The 27,637-nt window shown below is 40.9% G+C and overlaps 1 protein-coding gene across 3 annotated transcripts in view; it reads right to left on the minus strand.

Annotated features, from left to right (window-relative positions):
• The window catches only part of Xrcc5 (X-ray repair cross complementing 5), a 96,384-nt gene that overhangs the window by 13,332 nt on the left and 55,415 nt on the right, over positions 1-27,637 (minus strand). For 2 of the 3 annotated variants that reach the window (XM_034498568.2, XM_076931709.1), the window contains 3 exons: positions 3,753-3,862; positions 1,855-1,951; positions 1,518-1,585 (listed from right to left, as the gene is read on the minus strand). In XM_034498568.2, the coding sequence (XP_034354459.1) occupies positions 1,518-1,585; positions 1,855-1,951; positions 3,753-3,862 (275 nt within the window). Of the gene's footprint in view, positions 1-1,517; positions 1,586-1,854; positions 1,952-2,785; positions 2,890-3,752; positions 3,863-27,637 lie in introns of those variants that run through there. The other variant, XM_076931708.1, reaches the window with a different exon arrangement.

The following is a 27,637-nucleotide window of genomic DNA, read 5'->3' on the forward strand; positions in this document are numbered from 1 at the left end:
AGCCTATGCTATAGACCCTGTCTCAAAAAACAAACAAACAAACAAAAATAAATAAAAAAATAAATAAATAAATAAATAAATAAGAAAAATACCTTTTCAAATAAAAATACTTAGTAAAAATTCTTGATTATTGCTGGCTAACTTCTCTCCCAAATAATACTTTGGTTCCTGTCTAACACCTTTTCTGAGTTGAAAATTCCTGGCATTTTCCATTTGGCCTAGGAATAATGAACATTCCCAGTCTTGTCCCTGTCACTCCTTACAGCCACTCTGGTTCTCCAGCCCCAGGACAAGTTCTCCTTTACCACTGTGGTCACCTCTGAGTCTTCATCACAGCCCTATGCACCCAGAACTGACTGACCGTTTGAGCTTCTAGAGGTCAGAGTGCTAGCACCCAAGCCAGGTGACTACCATGCTGCAGGTTAGTCTACTGCCATCTGCCAGGTTCTGTGCTAGTGAGACTAGGTCAGCCAGTGTCTGCAACTGAAGCAGGGTGTTATAAACTACGTACCCTGAGCTGCTCAATTTAATGTCACAAAAATTCCACTACAACCTTGAAGTACAAAAAAGAATTAATGATAGCTACATATATTTGACTGACAGCTGAGTCAGATTAATATTCAATACATCAAATAAGGAGGCCTTAGCCTAACAAATGTGCCAATCAAAAGCTGTGGGTTCTGTATATGTGGGGTCTTTCACTGACAACACCTGGCTATTCCTAGTGCTAGATTTAGGAGTCTTTCTCTACCAGCTCCACAATATATTCACAAGAATAGCTTTAAAACCACAAACTAATCATTCCTGAGACCTGTCTCAAACCAGCAAAATCTTTGGAGTAGTCTCTATCTTTGTTTTGTTTTTAGTGCAAGAGAACAAATCCAGTACCTCATGCATGCTATTTTAGCCGATAACTCTACTGTAGAGCTCAGGTCCCCAGCCTTTGCTGTTTAACCAGTATTTTTAAAAAGGAGATTGGGAGGGTGCAGCCAATGGCTCAGTGGATAAGTGTGTTTGCCATCAAGTCTGACAAACTGAGTTCAACCTCTGGAACCCACATGATGGCAGGAGATGACCAATGCCTGCAGGTGTATCAGACATCCATACATGTGCCAATGGACCAGAAGCCATGAACCACTGAATGTAGCCAACCCACTACACACACACACACACACACACACACACACACACACACACACACATTTAAAATGTCATTTCACCAAAAATTCAAGGTGGGAAGGAGAGGGGTGGAGGAGTGGTCCATCACAGCCTGTACTAGGACCCAGGCTAAGAAGGAAATACACTGTGAAATTTAATGGTTCTGTAGATACTGAAGCCAGGACTACACGTAGATTCTAGAGACACAACCATGTGAACACGGACAGGCTGCATGCCTGTTCTAAGGGTGCAGCTGCAGCTGAGGCAGTTGACTTGGCTGATAAGGAATGTGTACACTGTGTTAGGAGCTCCCTCATGGGGTAACTCGTCTAATGATGGAGGGGATAAGCTCTCAATACCTTTGTGGCTTCCTCAGCTGTGACAGAGCTTCCTGGGCCTTCATCTTTGGTGATCAGAGTAACTCCATCTAAAAAGTAAGATGGAAAGCAATGGAGATGTTTTCCAGCATCAACCCTGGGCTTCCCCATCCATGTGCACACACACGTGAACACAGACACACAGACACACATACATACATACACACACACACACACACACACTAGTGCCCCATACATACAAACATGCATACTCACATACATGCGTACCACACACAAAAATGAAAAACTTTATAAAAAAGGGAAGTTTTATATATATTTTTAAAAGCATAAATATTTGAAGAAAACAATACCACTTTACCCTGAACAACAATTTCCCAGAAATGATTTAATTGTTTAATTTCCACTTTCTCTCGAAGGGCTTCCAGGAAACTGTTGAAACGCTGCTCTTCTGAAAACTGGGGGTGAGCAGGAGAACAAGAGGCAAGTCAAAGCAAGCAAACATCCTTCAAACAATGTGCTTCACTTGAACCCATCACAAAGAGTGTACTTTAGTAACTGGAAACCAGTGATGCAAACTGAAGCAGAGAGCTGTCTACCCATGGAAGGCACAGAGACAGAGCTAGGGGTCACAGAGATCTTGGCAGCTTAGAACTTCATTTTTAGCTTTCAGCGCAGGCAATTTCAAACAAAACAACAATTTACTGGACACTCATGCACTGATCATTTGACTTCAAGGATTGTCAACTTATCTAATCTTTGTTTCATTTTGTGATGACCAGAGACTGACCATACGCCCTCAAGCAGCTGCTCGAGTGCTCTACCACTGAGCTGCACTAACCCAGCAGTAACTCCGCCAATCTTCTTCTGTCTACACCCCTACCTCTCACAGCTCGAGTAATTTTAAAGTAAATTTCAGTCATATTATTTCAGTTATAAATATTTCTGTATGTCATTTCTAAAATTTTTTTAAATTAAGAAACACATTCGTCTTGGCTCCCTGGAACATGCCCATCATCCTAGCACAGGGGAAGTGGAGGAAAGGCCGCTTCCCCTGTGCTAGCCAGCCTCAGCTGTATTGAGAGTATGAACTGTATGAACTATTGAGACCCTGCCAGGCGTCAGGGAGACACTCAGAGGGGAAGGAAAGGAAAAACATATGCCATTATGTATCAGAAAATTTGAAAGGTCTTTAGGGAGCAAAGATCTGCTTGGTATTTTGTTTCTTTAGATGAACTTCATGTTCTTTTAAAAAAAAAAACAAACTAATTTTCCTCTTAACACAGGTCTACATGAAGAAGGATCAATCTGTCTCTGGTCTCTTCTGCTCCTCTTCCATCTTGCTCTCTTCTTGGTTGTGTGTTGCAGATGAAGCTCAGGGCCTCATTCACACGGGCTGCTGAGACGGACAGTCTTAGCCTTCTTTTTGTTTTCCCACCCAAGTCCTAACCCGATCCATGTAGGAACAGGGCACTCATCTGAGCCACCCTTAGCCTTTTCTTGATCCTGCATTTCTAAAATTTCATTGTTTTTAATCTGTGGAGTATTTGCACCATCTACTTCTGAGCCTTTTATTCTAATTTTAGCCATTTTCTCATTTCCCTGTCATTCTTTGTAAGCACCTAAATTACTCAAGTATTTGTTCATTCAGCAAATATTTAATTGGCACCTACACAAAAACATACTCTACAACTCTGCCAACTTTAAAAATATACCTTTGATTTCAAATTGGCTCACTTCTTGCTTAGAGAAATAAAAGCCCCATAAATAATCTGGAAGAGGTTTATAAGTGTTTTCTAAAAGTTCCTAACAAAATGAAGAAAACCCACCTACAGCACTGGAAAACCACCGCTGTGTGTAGGGTTCTTTGTCTCTTCTGCCATTTACATACCCACTTCCATCTCTATAAATCCTTCTCAGCATGCATGATCATATACATCTTTCATCAATTTTCCTAAAAGAGTTAGTTTATCTTTCATATTGACAGGACTACCAGAAGCTACAATGGGACTCTTCTCGGTTCTTTAAGCAGGGGCATGAAGCCTGTACACTAGTGTCATAAAAAGCTAACCCTGAGGGATGAACTGGCCCCCCCACCTGAGAGATGATAATGACAGGCGAGTTTAGTCGTTTCCACCTGGCATACTGTACAATTCACAGTGAGAATGCTGCTTTCCGAAACCTAGGCTTATTTGTGGGATGCTGTGTGTCTCTGCCCTGTGACAGCTACTGGAATAGAAGATGGGTGAACACACTTACCTGAATGGCTTCCTCCCGGAAAGCTTTGATGCAGTCCATACTTTTCATAAAGTACAGTGTTTCATTGGTATCCAAAAACTGTTCAATGCGACTTATTAACTGGAGACTCGCTAGAATATAAGATAATAAATTTATTCTCTTAGGTGTGGGGGATGTTTGTGAGAATATAGTACAATTCTTGGTACACAACTGTACGGGTGAACTCTTATTCAAGAGCCTCGGAATCTGCAGGCATAGTAGCCAAGTTTCTTTAGGGCGGGAGAAGATGCAAAATCCTATCTCAAAAGTTGGTATTTAAGAACTTTGGTGCCAAACATGGTGGTGAACGCCTTTAGTCCCTGTATTCAGGAGACAAAGGCAGGCAGATCTATTTGAGTTTGAGGTCAGCTTGGTCTACAAAGCAAGTTCAGAGCAGCCAGGACTGCACAGAAAAACCCTATCTCAAGAAACAAAACAAAGAAACAAACAAAAAACAAAAAACAACAACAACAAAAAATTTGGTAAAGAGAGGAACAACTCAGCAGCTAAGAGCACGTGGTATACTGCTCTTCCAGAGGCTGAGTGCTATGTTTTCAACACCCACACAGGGCAGCTCACAACAGTCTCTAACTCTAGATCTAGGAAAGCTGATACCCTCTTCTGGCCCCTGTGGGGACTGCAGTCACAGGCACATACTCTGACATATACATATAATTAAAAATAGTAAATCTTTTGAATAAAGAAATTTGGTAACACTATTTGTCAAGAAATAAAATTAAATTTCTAAAGTGCCTAGAATTATAGCTAAGTATTCTTTCTGTAGGTTGTAGTAGGATGGTTGGTTTTATGTTTTTATTTACTTGCTTCATTTTAAATCTTGTTTTTACCTTCCCTAATATATTCACAGGAAATTAATCCTCCAGTTCCTCCCCCAAGTCTGAGACTTAGGGTAACTGTCAAGCAGCACCAGGCAATGAAAAGTAATGAGCTAGGGACAGCCTACCTTTAACCAATCCCAGGTTGCATTAGGAAAGAGCAGCCCACATTTGTGATTAGAATGAGCAATGATTACTGTATCTGTGCCCTTCCTGCACCTGAATATTCCCCGTGCTTCTCAGCACTGCACTAGCTCTGGATACTTAATAAGCAATAGCTGTTAGCAGGCAACGTATAAATGGCTTGGAAAGCAGAAGGACATTAATAATGTTATCATTTGCAAACCAAGCTGGAACTTGTGGCTACCTCATAAACAAAGAAAAAAAGAATCCTTCAGTATGAATAAAGCAAAGGAAAATGGAAACATGCCTTGACCTCAGCAGACGAAACCAATGAAACCTTCATCCCTGGAACCACACACTGCCTGGCTGCCTGACAACTTCTAAGGCATGGCCAAGATACCTACGACTGCTATTTCCCAAATCATGACCTCATTTAAGCATTCTGTTTAAAATGTATGTGAGAATGCGATATTAAAGCAAACTGCCTTTAAGAGTCACCCGTGAGGCTCAGGGCCACTAACTCTATGAATCAGAGAACTGAACACTGTTCAGCATCTTACAAAAGACCTGAATCGGTGCCATCTACTCATTTCCGGAGGACCTTAAAGCATGCATAAAGGATTTAAAAAAAAAAAGAAAAAGAAGCATTTTCTCATATAGCAATTTCTCAGGAAGGAAAAAATATCTCCAAGAACCATTTTATTTCTCCTTCCAACCCGGAGATTATGATCTCCATTATTATAAAGCATTTGACAAATTTGAGGATTAAAGAAACACTTCCCTATGCAATTTCAGAAATCTCCCCCATTGTGTCCTCCGGCAGTAAATTATTATCCACATACTATTCAAAGGAGACACAGCATGTTCTGATGGTCTTTTTAGGGAGGTAAATAATACAACCCTGATTATCTGACAGGAGAGAACCATCAACAAGAAACTCAAAGCAAACAAATCATTTTCTCTTTTCAGCTTGCCAAGGCAAAATAACCAAATGTCTGGTGTTTCTAATACAGCTCACAACAGCCTCCTTTGGCTGACAGTTTCATAAGAAGTTCACTTAACATTATCTGTCTAGGCATAAATAAATTCCCTTAGAGGTTAAGGACACTAATCCCCAAACTCCAACTCCTCCATTTCTTCTGAAATGAGAATGAAGAATCTTAGGAAGCTATGCCATAACTGTTTCTCTTTGCTTCATTTAGCAGCCACTTCATCAGCTTGTCCTAGTTAATATTTATTGTGAAACTACTGTGTACAAGATATGATGCTGTATTCCAAAGGATTCAATTAAGTTTAAGGTAAGTCCCTTCCCTCTGAGGACTGAAGAGTCCACCAGGGAATGTGATACATACACACACTAATAATAATAACAACAATAACAACAACAACTGGGTAAAAATATGAAAAGGACTATCAATATTATAATAAAATAATATCTGAAAAAAATTGTGCATGGGCTGAATTTTTTCAAATTTTTGGTGATTCAGGAGGCATCATCAGTAAACATGGCTCTTAACTGAGCAACAGTTGGCTTTTCTCTCCAACAGCCCAGGTTTAGTACATAGAGTGCTCACCACACAAAGACATGGGTTCAGCTCCCCAGCACCCCTGTAAAAAAGGATCCCCAGGACATCTTGGCTAGGCAGTCTAGCTGATTTAAACTGGTGGGTTCCGGGCTAAGTGAGAGGAACTATCTCAGAAGTAAGGTGAAGAGTAATAGAGACACCCCAAGTTGACCTCTGGCCTCTACACACACACACTCACTTATGAGTGTGTGTGTGGAAAGAGAGAACAAAGGTGGGAAAGTACCTGGAGTGACGACGGGGTAAGAATAAGGGAAGAACAAGGGAGTCAGAACTGGACAGGAAACACTGGCAGGAGAAGCATCAAGAGAGTACATATTTGTGATGAGGATGGAGCTTGACTCCGGGGAAAGAATAGAGTTAGAAAGATTCCAAGACCAAGGGCTTAGGAAGAACAATATTTACAGACAGACAGACAGACAGACAGACAGACAGACAGACAGACAGAGGAATGCAAGCTTGGTAGAAAGTGAAGAAGGAAGTCAGCAAGAACACACAGACCAGAACTTGGAGCGTGAATATTAACAGTAGTAGTAAAGAAGAGACAGAATCTGTGTCCAAATTTTTATGAAACAGCTACGAAAGGGCCAATGGATGGCTCAGTGGGTAAGGGCACTTGCCACCAAGCCTGATGACCGGAGTTCAGTCCCTGGAACCCACAAGATAAATGGAGAGAATCAATTCCTACAAGTTGCCCTCTACACAAGCACCATAGAGTGCCTGTCCCTGCAAACACACACACACACACACACACACACACACACACACACACACTGAGGGGGGAGAGAGAGGGAGAGTAATAAATGGGAAAAAATCTACAAAGGAACACATAAAAACACAAAGAATCAAGTGATAAAAGATTATGTCATCTAGTGCAGGACCCATTAAGCAACAAAGAGATACTGAACTGTTTCACAAAAACCAGTTTCCTTACCTGCTTATACCAAAATATGAAAGAACACACTCATACAGACTATGTTCACAAATATACTCACACTCACCAGCATTAGAGAGACAGAGACACAGACCAGTTTACAGAGAAAATACCCACACTCAAATAAAATCAGCAAATAAAAGCCAAGTGTCCACATGCAATGGTGACATGGTGAAGAAGCTACACAGAGAACGAAGGTGTCCCAGCATCACATTTACATCTGAGAATGATGTTCTCAGAACCCAAGAGCCTATTCAGATTCTGTCTTTCATATGAGCCTGTCAGACTGCCGTGTCCTTCCCCTCACAAGGTTGAGAAACTCAGGCAGATAAACACACTGACCTTCCAACAATCCAATGAAGACAAAGGGCTGGATTTCTGTCCTTCTAGAAGCAGGCAATCAGACAGCCTGTACATCTAGCCCCTGATTCTGAATTCTGCCCCTTTACCCAGACAATTTTGTGGTTCACTGACTATAATGAACCATTTAACACCAGGGCATAGCTGTGATGGATAACACTTTACATACTGAATATTAGAAGAGATGTGGACAACAGACTTCCCTTCTAACATTTGAGGACAAAGCTCATTTCCCTGACGTCTTTAATAAAGTAAACTGAAAAAAAAAAAAAAAAAAAAAGACTGGGAACAACCAGTACTTCTTCCTAGCTGGCTTATGCTTTTGGCTCCCCTGTTCTGCTGTATGCAGATGCTGCTGTATGCAGATGCTGCTGTATGCAGATGCTGCTGTATGCAGATGCTGCTGTATGCAGATGCTGCTGTATGCAGATGCTGCTGTATGCAGATGCTGCTGTATGCAGATGCTGATCACCAGGTGCTTCAGGTGCTTTTGTCTGCTTCTACAGCAATAACATAGCTAAGAGACAACCTGACAATCTCCATACTCTGTAAGTCACAGATCCAATTAGAATGCACCAAAATGTTCTTCACAATTAGCCAGTGACTCAACACTTATTAGTAGCAAATATAAAAAATAGACCCTGGAAGGAGTATCCATCTTAGGATACTACAGGCCTTCACTTATCTCAAAGAGGCTTCAAAGATATCTATTCTAGATTCAGGCTGTACATGGGCTTAATACAGTAGTCTAGATCTTGTTCATAAGTGAAATGAGCCATGCAGCCATGTCACATTCAAATGATGTCTAGACTCAGAAGTGTTCCATCAGAGGAACACGATAGACTTCTCTTGTTTGTTTTATCTGAAATGCATACCCTCCCTCTTAAAAAAAAAAAAAAAATGTTTACCATCCCAAGTCCTCAGTGCATGGTAACAGGAGCTAGGACATCTCGGGCCACAACCCAGCCTGCCCCTAACCCACTCCCTCTGACCCATAAAGACATTTTCACTCAAATGAAAGAAAGTAACTATGGGTTTTCTCCTTATCTAACAGACAAAAAAGCAGTAGCTTCTCTCCTCAGTCACATGCCATATGTACAAATCCTGACAGCATCCTGGTTTTACTGGACCCAAGCATCATTCAGATGTCTCCCCACTAGCAGAATAAAAAGGAGTAGTATTCATCAGCAGATAAAACTCTGGGCAAGGAGTCTGTCACCAATTAAATCGACATGTAAATTACAACCCCTGCTTCAAGCCAGAAAGTTGGAAAGGGTATATGCTTGATAATAAAAGGGCATCTGTGGTGTAGATTTTACAACAGGCAGCCAAAGTGAGATGATCACAAAATGGCTCCCTTTTTGTTTCTCTTTAGGACAGCAGTTCTCAACCTGTGGGTCTCTACCCCTTTGGGGGTCAAATGACCCTTTCACAGAGGTCACCTAAGACCATCAGAAAATACAGAGATTTAATTATGATTCATTAACAGTAGTACATTTACAATTATGAAGAAACAATGAAATGATTTTATGGTTGGGGTTAGCACACATGAAGAACTGGATTAAAAGGTCACAGCATTAGGAAGGTTGAGAACCCCTGCTCTAGGATATAACTTGGCTACTGTGGGTAGAGCCTATGAGTTTATCAGCCAGAAGGAAAGAAGCCGCGCTAAATATTTGCCACAGGTGATATAATACAAGCAGTCCTTACTCTCAGAATGAAGAGCTATGAAGCCAACTGAGAATGTTCTGTAAGGCAGCAGCAAGCAAGCAGCAAGTGGCAAGCAGCCTTTAGCATCCTGTGCCATGTTGCACAAAGAACAGAAAATATGGGGTAACTGGAGGCAGAGCCAGGAAGGACCAGAGATGCTGCCCACCACAGAAAAGAAGATACTCTGACATTTCCCTTTCATAATGCCCATACCATTTTCCTGCCACAATTTCCCTTTGACTGAACCTTGCAGAAGTCTGTGGACCTAGGAGAATGGGAAAGGTAAATGGCAGGGGCCACCCGGGTCTCCCAGGCCTTGACCATCCAATGTGTACAGGGGTAGAGTGAGTCACCTGGTGTGTGCTTTATCATGAGTTTACAAAAAAGACCTCATTGTTTGAACTGGATATTTCCAGGAGAACTGGATATGAACAAGGTATTATTTAATATAAATGATAAAGGAAGACAGCCTTTGCAACATTTTCTCTTTCCTCTCTAATGAGGTGGGACACAACAAAACCTAATTAAGTGGCTGAAAAGGTTCACCAGCATATCTGAAGCTTTTACTAGATGTTGGCTTTTTTTTATTATTTAATAAGTTTTACTCTACAGAAACAGAGCCGCATAAAAACCATTAGTTTTATTAAGTGTAACATCTTTAATTAAGTGGCATACATTTCCTTTTTTTATCATATTTAACATGGGGGAACATAGCAGCAGTTACCTACCATACCACCATGTGATCGTGGAAACACACAGGAGATCCTAGAAGCAACTGAGTGGCTTCCCATAGGACCCATGTCCTCACAGGATCAAACTGAATAGCCAAGTACAAAAAGAAGGTATCTTAAATTCCCTTCTTCTAAATGACAAAAGACAAGCTGATTTATTTATTTATTTATTTCTAAGATTTATTTATTTTATTTATGTGAGTACCCTGTCTGTCTTCAGACACAGCAGAAGAGGGCATCAGATCTCATTACAGATGGTTGCAAGCTTCCATGTGGTTCCTAGGAATTGCATGTAGGACCTCTGGAAGAGCAGTCAGTGTTCTAACTGCTGAGCCATCTCTCCAGCCCCCCACCCCCGGCCCTGCCCCCTTATTTATTTCTTAACCTAAGATTCCAAGAAGTTTTCCTTGGATGTCTGTGTTCCTTCCTTCCATTGTTACAAGTTCTAGTGAATATTCTTATTGGGGAAAAAGAAATCAAAAGACACAGAACTACAAAAAAGCATAAAGTTTATGAGCCTGAAAATGGCCTTTGAAATTGCCTGTTCATGCAGCAGTGAGGTACACATCGTTTGCCCTTAGCCTCTTTTGTCCTTTACCCCTTAGGAGCTGTTCTGCAGGGCTCTGCCTTTTAACCCCCAGTTAGCACAGTGCTGTGGCTTCCTCATAGAAAGGGTCCACAGGACCCAAGGAGCTCCATCACTATCACACTACATATGCTGGGTAGCAGGGGGAGAGGAACTAAAAATACAATGTGCTGACCACCTCAATAGAAGAGGTGCAGCCCCAGATTATCATTATTATTATTAATATTATTATTAACCTTAATATTATTATTATTATTATTAACATCATCATTATCACTGTCTCTTTCCAATAAGTAAAAAACTCAATTAAAATCTCACCCTCTAAGCTCCACAAGTTCCATCACGGCCCATTTTTTCCATGCTTAACGATTTTCTCATTAAATGCAGTAATTTCTTACAAATTGCACTAATAAAAGTAAGTCCTGCTGGGTGTTCCCTCCCTTTTTAAATGCTGTCTTTTCATTGATGTGTTAAATTAAAACCGCAGGCACAGGGAGCAGAGTAAATGCAAAGTCTTTATTGTCAGGATCTATTCCTAAGGACTAAGATCTTTGCTGGTTTATTTTTGTTTTTATTTGTGTTAACTATGAGTCCTACTTCTGTAGCTACAAGAAAGGAAGAGACTGAAGGCCTCTTGACCTCAGCTTACTCTGGAGAATAAAAATGATAGTATGAGCTAAGAAAAAACTAGAAAAAATGACATCCAGTTAAGTCATAGGCTGTGAATTCAACCACATGTTAAAAAGCATGACAACATATCATTTTAAAATCTGGAGAGATAATATTTCTCATCTTAAACAGTGTGGCTTTAAGACCAGATCTCCTCCCAGGGCAGATGGCAATTTTTAAATTTCATAGTCAATGGATGAACTCCACAGCATCTTAGAATTTTTTTCTTTTTCTTTTTTTCAATTAAAAATACATATATTAAATGTTAAAAGCCCAGTGAACATTTCCCAGCAAGCCTAAAGGTCATCAATTAATACAAGAAACATAGCAACATAGCAGTGTAATACAGAACAAAGACTATCCTCTCTCTAAAATGATTCATTTTCTCCAGCTCCAGAAAAAAAAGGAATACATCTGAAGAAAAAAAATCACACCAAACTAACATAAGAAAGAAACCAAAGGAAGACTTTCTTGTTAAATAAGGAGAAGATTTCTTTGGCTCATTTATGTAAACTATACACCATGTGTTTATGTACAGCATACGCCATACTCCTAAATAATGCACTGTACTTGGTGAGAGGCAGGAAGGGAAGAGAAAGATGGCTTCCAAAAGTTCCTAAGGTCCCAGAACTCTAACACTTGGCAAAAGTTACTAAATAAAAGAGATACAGAAAAATTAAGAGCCTTACCACCATGGTTTGATCCTATTCCAGATGGCAGTAAGAAGACAGCGGATGCAAGATGACAGTGTTTTGCAGTAACTGTCTGGCTTCTACCTGAGTAGATGTTGATGTCATCCACTACTGCAGGGATGACATCAGGGATGAAGAAGGAACCAAGTAGCCATAGTAACAGCATAGCTGAGAGGAGACAGTCTGGAACAGGAGACCAATCTGGCAATGGGATCCAATTAAAACTTGGTAATTAAATGAAACTGAAATTCATGTACCAGTTGACACTATAGAGTGAGTGATGAGTCAGCCTCCACACAGGCAGCCAGCAATGAAGGTGCTTCTGTGCATACTAGAGGCAGAGGCAACACACTGCTTACACAACGCACCAAGAATCTGAGTCACTCTTGAACTATCACTACTAGACATTTTAGAAAACCATACTCTACATAAGTCCTCTAGGACTCCATTAATACCCCTTGTTAATACAGCATCTTTCCTTAAGAACTCCTCAGATCTCCTTTATCTCTTATTTACAGTTTTTCTATTGCCTAATGAAGAATATTTAATACCTAGAGTTCAAAATACAGAAAAGCTGTATTTCTCTATGTGGTGATTAATCTTTACCAACTCTCCTAGACTTGGACTCACCTAGGAAACATATCTCTGTTGTATCTTTGAGGAAGTTTCCGAAGTTTAACTGAGAGAAGACCCACCTTCAATGTGAGTAGTTGTGGTTTGAGCAGGAATGGCCCCACAGACTCATATGCTTGCTCACTAGGGAGTGGCACTATTAGGAAGTCTAGCCTTGCTGGTGTAGGTGTGGCCTTGTTAGAGGAAGTGTGTCACTGGGGATGGGCTTTAAGGTTTTCAATGTTCAAGCCAGGCCCAGTGTCTCTTTTTCATCCTGCTGCCTGGGGATCAAGATGTAGCACTCTCAGCTACTGCTCCAGCACTGTGTCTGCCTGCCTGCCACCATGTTTCCCACCATGATGATAACGCATTACACTATAAGAAAGCAATGACCAGACATTGCTACCTACAGATTCTCAGAGCATGGGCATTTTCAGAGTACATCTGGGGAAGACAAAAGATATGATTTTTTTTTTTTTCAGATACAATAGCATGAGCAAGCATAGAGAGGAAAGATCACATCATGAAGGGATCACTAGGAATACTGTTTGAGTATAGAGTTCACAGAAGAGACCACAAGAATGATGGACCGGAATGGTAGCATGGGGTCAGATTACAGCAAGTCTTAGATGGTCGCCTGATTTCAAAGATATGGTGCATGATTTAAAAGGGCTTACCCACATACTCTAAGCTAAATCTGTACAAATGCATGGGCTAGAATGAAGATAAGGACTTTATAGATAACTAATAGAGGATGCTGGATCTGACCAGTGGTAAGATAATGACGGCTTGGGATAGCACAGTGGTAGTTAGGATGGAAAGAGAGCCGTGAGAGAATGAATTTAGACATAAAGGAAACTTAAAAGTGACTCAGAAGTGGTCAGACAGTAAAGGCACAAAAATAACAACAAGATATTTGGGGGAGGTGCCACTAACTCTACGAATATTAGAAAAGGACACTCAGGGTACTTTTGGGGGGCCCTCTTACCCAACCTTTACGATCGACCTTTGGGCACTTCCTCAACCTGTTGTTCACCTGCACCTGGACTCATACAGCTTCCTTCCCTCTACTACATAACATCTTCCCTGCACTCCTCCCCTGCTGAAGGACCACATTCAGTCTCATGTCTTTATAGATCGATTCTGTGGTCACTTCCCCCAGGAGTATTTATGTCCAGATCTGGTAACCAACTTAACATGCCACTCCATTCTCATGGCAATTCCTTCTTGGGAGTCGCCCTTCATCTCCTTCCCTCTTCCAGACCTGATCAGCTAAACTGCCAACTGTACTTTCAAACCACATCAAGGACCTGACTTCTTCTCACTGATCTTTGCTTCCTCACCTCTGCCTCCCCCCTCCCCGCACCATGACAATTTAACCTAGTAACCTTCCAATCACCTGCCTCCATCACGTCTACCTCTCTCACAGAGGGATAAGACACAGTCAGTCAGATCCCTCCTGCTTATCACCGTCAGTGGTTTCCTGAAGATCCAGATCTCTATGATACCTGCCCAGCTACTACTCTGATCTCTTCTCCTTCTGTCCTCCAGGAACCATACTGGCTTTCCTGAAGGGGAGCCTCGCACATTCTGCTTTAGAGGAGCATGTTGTTCCTGCCTGCAAACACAATGAGCACTCACTGGACTCTTCCTTCCACAACAGTGAGTTCTCCGACCCTTCACAGACTAGCACAGAATAGCTTACTACAGAAGACCCCGTCCTATCATTGTGGATAATCTCCCTTTACAATACTGCAGTCAGCTAGATAGATTTCTCCCAAAATTCATGTCCATTTTAGAACCTGACAATGTGACTCTACTTGGAATGAGACCCTTGGAGACATAATTAAGATGAGGTCACTAAGCAATAGCAAATTTAGACACAAATATATAGGACGAATTCCATATTAGAAGGAAGCAGAGACTGCAGTAATATATCATAAGCTGAGAACATCAAGCACAGTCAGGTGTCACCAAAAGCTACACAAGAACCACTAAACATATTCCCCTCAAGTCCTCAAAAGAAACCAAGTATTTGGTTTCAGGCTTCAAGTCTCCTTCAAGTCTCCAATGGTGAGATCTATTTTGGTTTTTTGTTTTTTTTAATTGATCAATACTTTATTTACAGCATGTAAGTATCCAAGAATACATCTACAACTCCTATACCTAAGGCTCAGGGATCATTCCTGAAGAGGGGGCAGAAAGACTGTAAGATCCAGAGGAACAGAAAGTTGGCTGTGAGATTATGTCTCCTAAAATCTTCCCCCAGGAAAAACATATAACTAGTTATCCAATAGCAAATGATCAGCCCTAAAAACATGCATAAGTAACAGTATACAGTCCAAACAGGTTGTATTTATATACTCACATGCATTCACAACAACAATTAAAGAAAAACAGGCCGTGAATTTGAAACAAGCTTCTGTTGCTTTAAGGCACTCAATTTGTCCTACCCTGCTCCAAGAGCGCTAGGAAACTACTAAGTACTAAACACTATAGGCCATGCAAAGTATTTTAGTTGTTAACTATCTATGACTTGGCTTTGCTAAGTCCATGAACAAATGATCCAAGTCTCACTGGTTTGATCCTCTAAAACCTCATGGAATAAAGGTGCTTTCTTGGAGTTCCTTTAATGTAAAATAACACACTGTATATTTGGTGCTTGCTATTCATTTAAGGAAAGAGACAGTCTAGAACTCTTTTTAATTTTACATAAATGGAAACAGGTTCAATGAAGTTCAATGGATTGAGAAAATGCACAAAGAATACGCTATGTAAGAAACTATATGGAAATACAGGGGTTTGAGAAATGTCCAATATGATCGTAATTATATGTAGACACACTACCTTTGTTTCTTTTCCTGTTGCTGTGATAAATTACCCTGGCAAAAGCAACTTGGTGGGTGGGGGGGAAGACTTATTTTGCTCACAAATCAGGTTACAATTCTTCAGTGTGGAAGTCAAGGCTACAAGAACTTTAAGTAGTAAGTCACACTACACATCCATGCTCAAGGGCAGAAAGGAATAAATTAATGAATGTATTTTTATCTTTAGCTAGATTTGTCTATGCTAACATAGTCCAGAATGGAATGGTGCTACCATTCCATTACAGTGGGCAAGTCTTTCCACCTAGTTAACATAATCAAAATAATCCTCCATAGACATACCAACCTTTCACAACTAAGTCTAGACTGTCTTACAACTATCTATAACTCCAAACCAGGGAGCCCAACACCCTCTTCTGACCTCCTCAGGTACCAGGCATACTTGTTGTAATGCATCCTACATTATTCCATATGTATTTTCTAACACACATGCAGGCAAAATATTTACACAAATAAAATTTTAAGTCATTTTTTAAATGTTTAACGTATCATACTAACTCATTAATATGTTCAATTTTCACTTTTAAGTATAAATTCAAAAACTAATTTTTGGTTGTCTTTTCTGTTTGTGTGTTTGTGTGTGTGTGTGTGTAAGCTATTTGCCTTCTATATGTATGTGCACCTTGTCTTGTCTCTTCTTCATACTCAAAAAAAGTCAGAAGACAGTGAGGACACTCTGGAACTACAGTTACAGATGGTTATGAACCATCTCCAATTCTTCAAAAATCGATTTTAGGGTGCTAGAAAGAGGGCTCAATGGTTAAGAGCACTGATTACTCTTCCAGATGACCCAGGTTCAACTCCCAGCACCCATACAGCAGCTCACAAGTGTCTATAACTCCAGCTCCAGGATCTGACCCTCTTTCCTGGTCTCTGCAGATACCTACTTTACCACACATGGCATTCACACAAACACACACACACACACACACACACACACACACGTACGTAAAAAAATTTTAATAAACATTTTTAAATATATTGAAAAGAAATGGAGCAAATTATGAAATAATGCATCCTAAATTATTCCATATGTATAGTCTTTTCAGTACATAAGATAAATAATTGAACAGAATAAACATGAGCTTAATAAAACTGGCATAAAAGAAACACAGATGAACGGAGTAACAAACCAATAATTTTGACAATTAAACATTGGTCTAAGACCTGACACATTATACAGTATCTACTGCCATCAAAATTCTGTTTGTTTCTCACAAGGAATGGCCTTTTTGCTACAAGAAATTCTGAAATCTAATAGTTTCTACCTAGAGTAACCTTTTAACAAGATGAACAAATTCTTTTTGAGAGGTAGAGGGTTCTAAAAACAAGTATAACCTTGCAACAAATGTATCTGAGTTCATTGTTCTAAAACTATAACACTCTGTGACCAGGTTTTGTTTTGTTTTGGTGCCATGTAGAAATTCACTTCTGTCTCTTAGTAAGTGACAAAGATTACAAAGGTCTCACTAGCTCAAAAGCTCTTGAGATGAATAACTTTCAATACCCAGCACATCACAGAATAGCACTAGACAGAAAATCAACAAAGACATGCATCAGAACAAATCATCAGCCAAACTAACACTCCCAGAACCTTTCAGCTAAGGGCAGCAGAATGCACATTCCCTGACAGGCCACAGGGAACATGTTAGAGGAAACTACATGGTAAGCCATAAAAGGTCTCAGAAAAGGGCCCAACACTATTCCTGATGCTTTTTAATCATGACAGAATTCAATTCAAAGTCAACAGTGAGTTGGAAAGTTCTCAATATCTGAAAAATTCAAAATACATTTATTGCTTGGCATGGTGGCACATGTCTATAATCCCAGAACCTGGGAAGCTGAGGGAAAAAGAAATGAGTTCAAGGCCAGACTGGTGCACAGTTTATAGTAGGTTCCAGGGCAGCCTGAACTACATAATGAGACCCTGATTCAAAAGGCAAAACCAAACAAATAAAACAAACATTTTAAAATAACCTAGGGGGTCAAAATAAAATCATGAAAGATACCGGAAAATGCTAAAAAGATAAGCTCACAACAATTTATGATGTACAGCTGAAGAACTGCTTAGATTGAATGTTTAGCTGTAAGGCCAATGTAAGGTTTTAGGAGCTGGGCAAACAGCTTAATAGAAGCTGATAAAGTGTGTGCTGTGTGAGCCTGAGTGTGAGGCCCAGAATCCACGTGAAAGGCCAGGAAGGATGTCCTGTGATCCCAGCCGGAGGGAGTGAGGCAGAGACCAGTGCATCTCTGAACTGAGCTCCAAACCAGTGAGAAGCCTACAATTCAAAACCAAGATAAATATTGACATGGCCCTTGGTTGAAAGTAAGTGCCTGGAGGAAGATACCAGGCCCTTAGGACATAGGACCTGGAGAATCTGAGATGGACCTGACCTGAAAGCCTGCTCTGAACATACAGCTCTTCCACAGAGCCCAAGTTCAGTCTCATCAGGTGGCTCACAACTTCTTGTAACTCCTGCTCCAGGATCCAAAGCAATCTTCTGGCTTCCACACACATGTGGCATATACATATATACAACATACACACATTTACATAATCAAGGGCAAGTTTTTAGAAAGGTAAGTCACAGACAACATACTTGTAAATCATATTTGATAAGTAACTTGACCAGAACATACATATCTCTGCATTTCAATAAGATAAACCGGTTAAAAGTCATCAAAAACTTGGAATGTCAATTCATCAAAAAAAAAAAAAAAATATATATATATATATATACAAATAGTTTACAGCTACACATTAAAATCATAATGAAATTCTGAAACAGAAGATAACATCGGTTACCAAATCTCTAAAGAAACAGAAACACTGTTGCAGGTGGGGATAGTATGATAGGCTTCTTTTTAAGAGTGTGGCTGCTTCTGAAAAGTTAAAATGGCATCAGAGAGACAGCTCTCTGGGTGCCTGATAACTTGGGTCCAATCCCTGGAACCCACTGTGGAAGAAAAAGAACAGCTTCCTTTGACCTCCATACAGGACGTGAGGTAAGTACACAAGCATACGTGCACACGTGCACAGACATGCACACGAACATGCACACACACACACATCTAAACAAACACACATACACATATAAATTAGTAACAATAATAATAATGCATTTTTTCCAGAAAGTTAAACACACACAAACCACCCTTGCATACAAATGTTAGAGCAGCACTACCTCAAACAATACGCGTGTCCATCTGGTAAGTGGATAAAGACAAGCTGGTATTACTGAAGAAGTAAGCAGGTAAAAGGTAAGGTTCTGTACTTGTGCTGCCAAGGAATAAGCAGTCTGCTGAAATGCAGGGACCAAGGCCTGCTATACACTCCAATGAAGACAACCTCAAAAACATGATCAGTCAAAAGCTGGACACAAAAGACTGCATTGAACGATTCCATTAGATTTTTCTAGAAAAAGCACTTTGCTTGAGACTGAAATTATTTGCTCACAGTATGATGTGAAGCAAGAACTGACTCCAGGCAGACACGAGTTTCTGGGGGAAAGAAAACATTTTTTCCACTGGATTGCAGAGTGACAGTAAAGCTCTGTGAAATTGTAAATGCTCCCATAAAACACACTTACAGAGAGACTTCATAGCACAAACATTTCCTTCAAAAAAGCTGTAGAAAGCTGGTACCAACAGTGACTACAAGCTGCATAGGAGACTTCCGGAGCCCCACCTCGGTGAGGAAACATTACACCTTTCTACTATGAACAGCCACTGATGCTCAGCTGGAGAACCAGCCCCAGTGTACACAAAACTCTACAGGAAATGACAGAACATAGTTCTCCAGGAAGAATGGCTCTTGTCCAACAGAAGCTCATTTCTACAGCCATCTCTGCTGACACCATTCCTAATCTCTGCTAAACTCTCCTGTACCCGAATCAAACTCCTTTCCCACTGCTGGCCCAAAAAGCAAGCATGTGGCATTTTTAGTTTCAAGTCCTATGCATGGCCCCAAGAGGACTGACTGTAGGATCACACTTGCCACCTCTTCCTGCGTCAGCGTATTTTTGGCCTTGGGCTTGCAATCTGAAAGACGAGGACCGCTTTTATTACATTTAAGCGAGACTCCAAGCTGCTTCTCAGCTCCTCTCAACACATTTCAGCTGATTAGTGCCCATTTTAACAAAAGTCTAACATCCTTTCCTAAACATCTTAATTGGTTAAGAGCGTCTGTTGTTTGCCACTAGCAGTCACTTTAAGTCATTGATTAAAGCAGTTTGCACATCAGCACAATCTGAAATCAGTTTTCTTTTTCAACCAGCTGGGCCTGAGAAGCAATCTTTAAGACAGTCCAATTCAAGGGCCAAGCACAACAGTCCGCATGACAATGATCTACCATGCAAAGAAGACCCAGAATCTATAGACAGTGGAGTGGGGAAAACCAAACTGCCATGAGTAAGCACTTCACTGCCTTCTGCCTTATAAATCGGATTGTGTGCAAGTACGTACTCTGGCAGCAAGCTGAATGACATGCCTTTCCTCCTAAGTACCTACAAACTCTGCGTTTCCACAGAGCCCACCTATGAATGTTGTGTCCTGTCTCCTTGATGGCAGAAGTCACCAATGCAAGCTGGTGGTTTCGTATGTGGAAGGAAATATCTGAACGGATTCTGGCCTCTTCTAATTATCAGATGCAGGGAAGGCAAAGTTCTACACTTTGAAAACTGGAAAAGGCTCAAGTGTTAAAAGCACTGATTGCTCTTCCAGAGGACCTACAATTAATTCCCAGCACCCATGTGGCAGCTCACCAATTCCTGTAACTCCAGTTTCGGAGGATCTAATGCCTTCTTCTGTCAGGCCCTTCACAGATGCTATATATTCATGATGCACAGATATACATGCATGCAAAATATACATACACATAAAAATAGATCTCAAAGAAATTTACACTTTCAGCCAAAGGAAAAGGTGTCTTTTTCATTGATGGCAGCGGGGTGGGGGTGGGGTGGGGGGCAGGATGAGGAGGACTTATCCATGAAGTTTCAAGCAAGCCTCTTTATGGCATTGCATGGGAAAACAAAACCACCAAAGACAGGATTGCTGTGGTATGTTACATAGGAACTTCTTGTAATACTCTCAATAGAAAGCTAAGTGCTCGCTCTAAACGCAGGCATCACATGTACATGTTCCTTTTTAGGCTTACAGGTGTCTCTATTTCTTAAGGGACAGCCAGGCCATATTCTCCAAGAGCTATACACTATACTTAAGAAATTTTTCTTATCCACAGAGTAGCAGGAACTAATCTAAGAATTTTAGAAGCCGAGAAGAAATGGGTAGAAGAAGCCCTTTAAGAGAGTTGCTAAAATATGAAAATGCACTCAGACATACACAATGTACACACACACAAACAAACATTTATATATGGGGAGTATGTGTGCATACATGTTCCTGGGTGGGAGTGTGGACCCATGTTGGGGTCCAGCTATGGTTCCTCATCCTCCACTTTCTTCCTCTCAGGGTATCCAGAGACCTTCTCCAGGGGTATTAGTATTACAGCTCTTTTAAAGGAAAGCCTTCTCCAACGGTCTTCAATGAAACAGCTTTCTGAGACAATCTTAGCTTGTGTGAATACCCTTATTTTGGGGTGGGCTTGTACACATATACTTTATTCAGAGTGAACCAGGGGTATATATGGATCTTGAAGAATGGGAAGGAGTTTTCGAGGTGAATGGAAATCATTGGTTACAGCTTAGAATTCTGGGAATGCCTCATTTGTATGGAGAGGCATTCTAGCAGGTACTTGGCTGGGTGGGTTCCGTGGAAGTGCAGAGTTAAACTTGTAGGTCTGCCAAGGTCTATTCAACCTTCCCCAGGTAGAGGGTGTGGGAGGTCAGGCTCCCAACACAAGGTCAGAGAAGGGGAAGCTCTGCTGGTAATTTTGTGTCCAGCTCAGAATGCGGTCATGGAATGTGGAGCTATATGGTCACGGTAAACTTCAACTTTAACTAGCAGGATTTCTCCACAGGCGTGCATGCATGTGTGTGCGCGTGCACGCGCATGTGTGCGTACTAATATGTAGAGACAGACCAGAGGTCAACATTAAAATGTCTTCTTCGTTTTACCCCTTATTTTTTAAAATTTATTAACATTATGAGAAAGAGTGAATGAGAATGAATGAGAGAGATAGTGTATGTGTGTGTGTGTGTGTGTATGTGTGAGGGGGGGGGTTCCCCCCTACTTTTATGGGTTCCAGAGATCAAACTCAGTCCATCAGGTTTACACAGTAAGTACATTTACCCAGTGAACCATCTTGTCAGCCCTCCTCTCACAGAACCTGAAGCTCACCAATTTGGTCAGGCTAACTAGCCAATGAACTCCAAGCATCACCTGACTCTCCTCCCCAGGGAGTTACGAGCATACACAACCATGCCTGGCTATTGTACGTGAGAGCTAAGAATCTGAGCTCTGGTCCTCATGCTGCATGGCAGGCACCTAAGCAACTAAGCCATTGTTTGAGGTCCTGCAAACACTCTCATGATAGTTAACGTGTACATGGTAGTCTCCAGTTTCCGTACAACGCCATTTCTAGTTTCTCTTTTCATCTTTAGTTCACATTTCATTTTAATTATTTGGCTGATAAGTTTTATTACACTAAAATGTGTACTTCAGGGCAGTGTTGTGTGCCAATTAAAGTTATGAAGGCCATGAATTGACTCTCTGGAACTAGATACAGTGTCTTTTACACATTTGCAGTAATATGTGGGAAGCCATCCAGATTGTTCTGGGCCTCAGTCCACCCAAGTGGAAGATGACTCCAAGGGCCACTGATGTGTAATTACCGTGTCAAATAGTAACACACCTCTTCTGCAAATCCTTCAGGATTCCAAATAGTCTTTTTGTTCAAGTAAGATGACATGTCCTGATAAATGATGCATGAAATAAGCCTGAGCCTCAAGTTCTGAGACTAAACAATTTAAGTCACATCAAAAAAGAAGCAAGTAAAAATATTTAATAAAAAATATAAATTATAGTCTAACCCCAAGAATGGCAATTGTGTATTCTCTCCCTTACGACTACATGCATCAGAGCTATTCTGGGGAAGGACTAAGAAAGTATATCAAGCTTTAAAAAAATTATGGATCTAAAGATGTTTACAAGTAACCACTATATTTAGTATCTTTCTTTTAAGATGTTTAAGATATTTAGCAGCACTTTTTTAAGTTGACAAGATAATCTATAATCTTTATCTGCACAAAACTCTGAAAGATTATCTAATTCATACTCAAAATTATATGTATCGGGACAAACTACAAAAAGGGGAGAAAGAGAGAGAGAGACAGAGAGAGAGAGAGAGAGAGAGAGAGAGAGAGAGAGAGAGACTGATTACAAGGCTCAAAGATCCTTAGCTCAGAATTGACTCATGGCCTAAAAATAACATAAGTTTCTGTGAAAATGAAACAAAGCAATAGCACACAAAAACAGAATGGAAAAATGCATCTACTAAGCCTTGATGGATAATATAATTTCATTACCACTTGATTACAGCATATTTTACCTAGTGCCAGAAAAACTTGGGAAAAATTAATTTTAGGAAACATCTCTTAAATTTAAGAGAATGTTTTTTAAGGAAAATATACAAAGAAGGTGGTGAGGAAGGGGGACACAGAGACCTGGGGATGAGATCTGATCTTAAGAAACTTAAGGAAATGTGGTTGGGAGGGTATTGAGAAAAGTTTGGAAGCTACAGAGCAAACTGAGTGTCTTCTATCAGGGCACGGTGCATCACTCTTCACTTACACATAAAGCCAGTGTCAAACAAACAGCAGAGGACAGGATCTGTACCATTTCTACCTGGGATGCCATGATACTTTTTTAAGCCAGTCATGTTCATGAAAATTCAATTTGGTGGATTGGAGTTCCAGTTCCTGTCACTACACAGAAGCCTAATATAAAACGGATCCTGTAATCTATGTGGCAAAAGCTAGATCCAGGAATGAGAAAGTCATCTCATTATTAAATAAGTTGCATTCCAGCCTATTAGCTGTCTCCACATGTCCATCTTTTCTGACAGGAAGAGCCTACATCTTCCATCTAACATCCCATATTCATAGTCTATAGGTGGAATTTAACAATTCAGACATATCTCAGTCACGTGGAATCTGGGGACATAACTAAAGTTGTGTAGCTATTCTTTCTCCTCTGCCTTGCTGTCTACCCTTAGAACACGTCAGCATTCTTTTTAAGTAAAGTAGAGAAGGTATTAGAAATCTGTGGTATCCTTCAGTAGACCCCCTTAATGGCTGGGTTGAGGAAGACATTCAAACAAGTAGAAAGATTTGATTTGAGGAGCCTCAGAGGTAATAAACCATAGATGATAGCAGCCCCCTTAGGAACAGCATGAATGAACAGGGAAATGGGCTGACTTTCACAACTGAAGGATGCTATTATGTATGTGGTCATGGTTGAACAACTTCTCCATTTTAAAACTGTGGTGACAGAGTGGCAGGGGGAACAGTGAAGAACGGACTCACTAGAAAGCTACCTGAGAAAGCATTAACCACAGCTCCCAGAAGGCCCAGAAGCCAAGAGTCTCTGTCTCCTACCTGCCAACACAATTAGAACATGAATCATCATCTTCGTACTGAAAACAAGGAGACAAGGAAATGTGTAGCTGCTACTGTGGACAGCTAACATCAGGAGATGGCATGACCACAGTCTCGGTGGACCTATGCTGCAAGTAGGCAGGACAGAAAGGAAGGACTCCCACATTTTAGCCAGTGATATGGTCAGTACTACCTAAGTAATATTATCAACAATCTACTGTTAGTTAAACTTTTATCCAATCAATTAAAAAACAAAAAGGACTTCCTCCTCTCTTTGCCCAGACAGAGGTCTCTTGCAGAGTAAAGCAGGTCACTACTAGGGAGGGTGCTTCAATCTGGAGAGTACACTTTTGTAGGCAAGGACATGCAAGTCTTGGATCACCAAGAGCCTCAGGAGAGAGATACTCAAGCAGAAGAATAAAAGCAATCAAGAGATGAGCAGACAAAACTTTTAAAGTAGGAAGCAAGAGTAGTGTGTGTGAAAGAGGAGCCAAGTGGGAGTCACAAAGACCTAGTTAACAATCTGGGCAGGTCTAGTCTGGGGACAGCCTGGGGAGCTGTGATTCACCACACCCTAGGTGGAAGTACGAAGGACATTCACTGTCACAACACTGGGAGTGTCACATCCAAAGTAAAAGAACATTGTGATCAAAAGGCCCGTCACAGATGTATGGTTTTAGATATGTAGAAAGTAGGAAGAGGGTCACCGAAATAGCTTAGTGGGTTAAGCTGCTTGCTGCCAAGCCTGACGACCTGAGTTGGATTCTGGAGACCCACATGACAGAAAGAGAAAAACAACTGCTACAAGCTGTCTTCTGGTGCGCGCACACACATACACACACACACACACACACACACGCACACGCACATGCACAAAATAAATGCAATTTTTAAAATTAAACGTAGGAAGAGAGGTTGTTAGGAAAACAGGGAAACAATGTGGCAAAATAGAAAAATTCAGTATGTGAATAAGGCTTGTGTTCACATCCCTGCGTGATTTTTTTGAGAGGTCCATCTCTTCCAACCTAACATTGTTTTTCATCAGCAAAATGGATATAACCATACCTCTCTCTTATAACCTATATGCCATGTGGTCTGTTTGCCTTGTTAATGCCTAAGACTGATTCAAACCCCTATTGTTGTGGCTCAGGGGAACCATGTTTTCCTAAGATGGAAGAAATTCTCTGGAACATTCTGTCTCATGTTCTCATCAAACTTTGGTCTCCTGTACTCTGAGAACACCTCTGCCTTGGTGGAAGTAATTCCAGACACCAACTTCCCCCTTCACCACTGTCACCCAGTATAGCACATAAACCCTGCAGTGCTAGCCACAGTTTCGACCATCGGGGTTTTATGGCTATCACATGAGAATCAGTGGTGAAAACCACAGAAGTGCCCATAGGTTAATCTACTCACTTTCCGTTCCTCTCACCTCTTATCACCCCTCCTCTCTAAGACCAGCCCTGGGATTGCTACCTTCTTTTTTTTTTTTAACGTATTTATTTATTTGTTTGTTTGTTTAATGTATGTGAATACACTGTAGCTGTCTTCAAACACTACAGGAATCCCATTACAGACTGATACCATGTGGTTGCTGGGAATTGAACTCAGGACCTCTGGAAGAGCAGTCAGTGCTTTTAACCAGGATGTCTACCTTCTAAACAGCTATGCATTTCCCTTCATCTGAAGCCTTAGCAATGACTGATGACCAAGCCTAGGGACAAGGACTCATTTTCTGCTCTTAACACCCACCCAAGTGTTTCCTGAATAAAAAAACCCTCTTAAACACCCCTATAAAGTTCTAACATTTTCTCTATGTGACTGCAGGATTGCTGTACCAGATATACTAGCATAGGGAGTACTAGGATAAAGTGCTAGCCCAATGTTCCCTACACAGTAGACACCAAATAACTAGGAGGTACCACACAGTTGTGATCATAGCTCTATTTAGTTCCTAAAGAGACCATCCCACAGGAATCTGGAAGACTAGCCACTTCCAGAGGAGAACACTGGAAACTGACTGACCAGACAATAAGCAATTAAAAGCTAAGATTTAAATCTTTCTCTAAAGATATAATAAACATGCCAGAAGTGTTGGCTCACTCCTTTTAGTACAGGCACTTGTGAGATAGAGGCAGGTGGATCTCAGTGAGTTAGAGGCCAACCTGGTCTACAGAGTGAATTCTAGGCCACAGAAGATTACACACCAAGACCCTGTCTTAAGAAAAAACAAAAAACAAAACAAAACAAAAAAAAAACAAGAAGACAAAAAACCTACACACACAGACACACACAGACACACACGCAGACACACACACACGACTGACAACATGGTCATCTGATTTATCAGGCCTCCAAACACAAAATCTGCACTTCCAAACACAGTCATTCTAAACATCCCTTCCCTACTGATGATGTCAATTCATGAGAGAGAGAGAGAGAGAAAAAAAAAAGGAGATGGGAGAGGGCAATCTTCCTGCCTCTGCCTGCCAAACCCTGGGATCCACACCCAGTGACAGATGACGTCTGAGGTGCTGTTCTGCCACTCCTCCCGAAACTATGCCCAGATTTCTAGATATCCTTCTGTTTAGATGAAGGGGTGTTTAGTCTTTGTTTTTTTTTGGGGGGGGGGGGGGGATTTTGTTTGTTTGTGTGTGTAGCCTTGGCTGTCCTGGAACTAGCTCTGTAGAACAGGCTGGCCTCAAGCTCAGAGATCCATTTGCCTCCAATTGATGGAATTAAAGGCATTAGCCACCAGGACCAGTTTAGATGAAGTTTTCTTTTGTCTTAAAACTCAAAGGCTTTTTTCTATATAGTAATACTTAACAAAATGAAAGCCTCTTCCTTCTGTCAAATATAGAAGATACACAGACCCCTTCTGCCCTCAGATCATCAGACCCCAGGCTGGTCATTCTCAGGAAATGATCATGCACTTGGCCTCTGGTGTGCCTGTCAATGGGATCTCACCTGGTGACTGTTGGTGCTTCTGAGGCTTAGTGCATCATGCTTGTCTTTGGACAGTAACATAGCAAGTCCAGTTGTCTTGTTAGACCCCAGACTACAGCCCTGTGCTCGGGATTAGTGATACTTAAGATTCAGTTTTGCACTAAAAAGCTGCCATGTTGGAAGAGAGATTTCTATGTATACATGAAGATAAACACACATAAATAAGGCAACTCATAAACAAACTGACTCTAGGTAGCAAAAATGAATGTCCAGAATGACCATAAAAACAGCTGGGTATGGTGACACACACCTTTAATCCCAGCACTCGGGAGGCACAGGCAGGCAGATCTCTGAATTTGAGGCCAGCCTGATCTACAGATCAAGTTCTAGAACAGCCAGGACTACCCAGAAAAACCCTGTCTCAAACAAACAAACAAACAAACAAACAAAAGAGAAAATAAAACAAACAAAGAAACCTACAGGCTATTAACTGCTATTTGCTGCCTTTCGAAAAGTAAATTACATGAACAATAACACAATCACATGAACATCACTGGTCACTGAGCTTTCATTCATCTCTGTAAACTGTTTTGACATTAGCCACAACCTGATTGGAGTTAACAGTATATATGCTAAGGAAAG

This window comes from Arvicanthis niloticus, chromosome 3 (genome assembly GCF_011762505.2).
Source record: "Arvicanthis niloticus isolate mArvNil1 chromosome 3, mArvNil1.pat.X, whole genome shotgun sequence".
In the NCBI taxonomy this organism is placed as follows: domain Eukaryota; kingdom Metazoa; phylum Chordata; class Mammalia; order Rodentia; family Muridae; genus Arvicanthis; species Arvicanthis niloticus.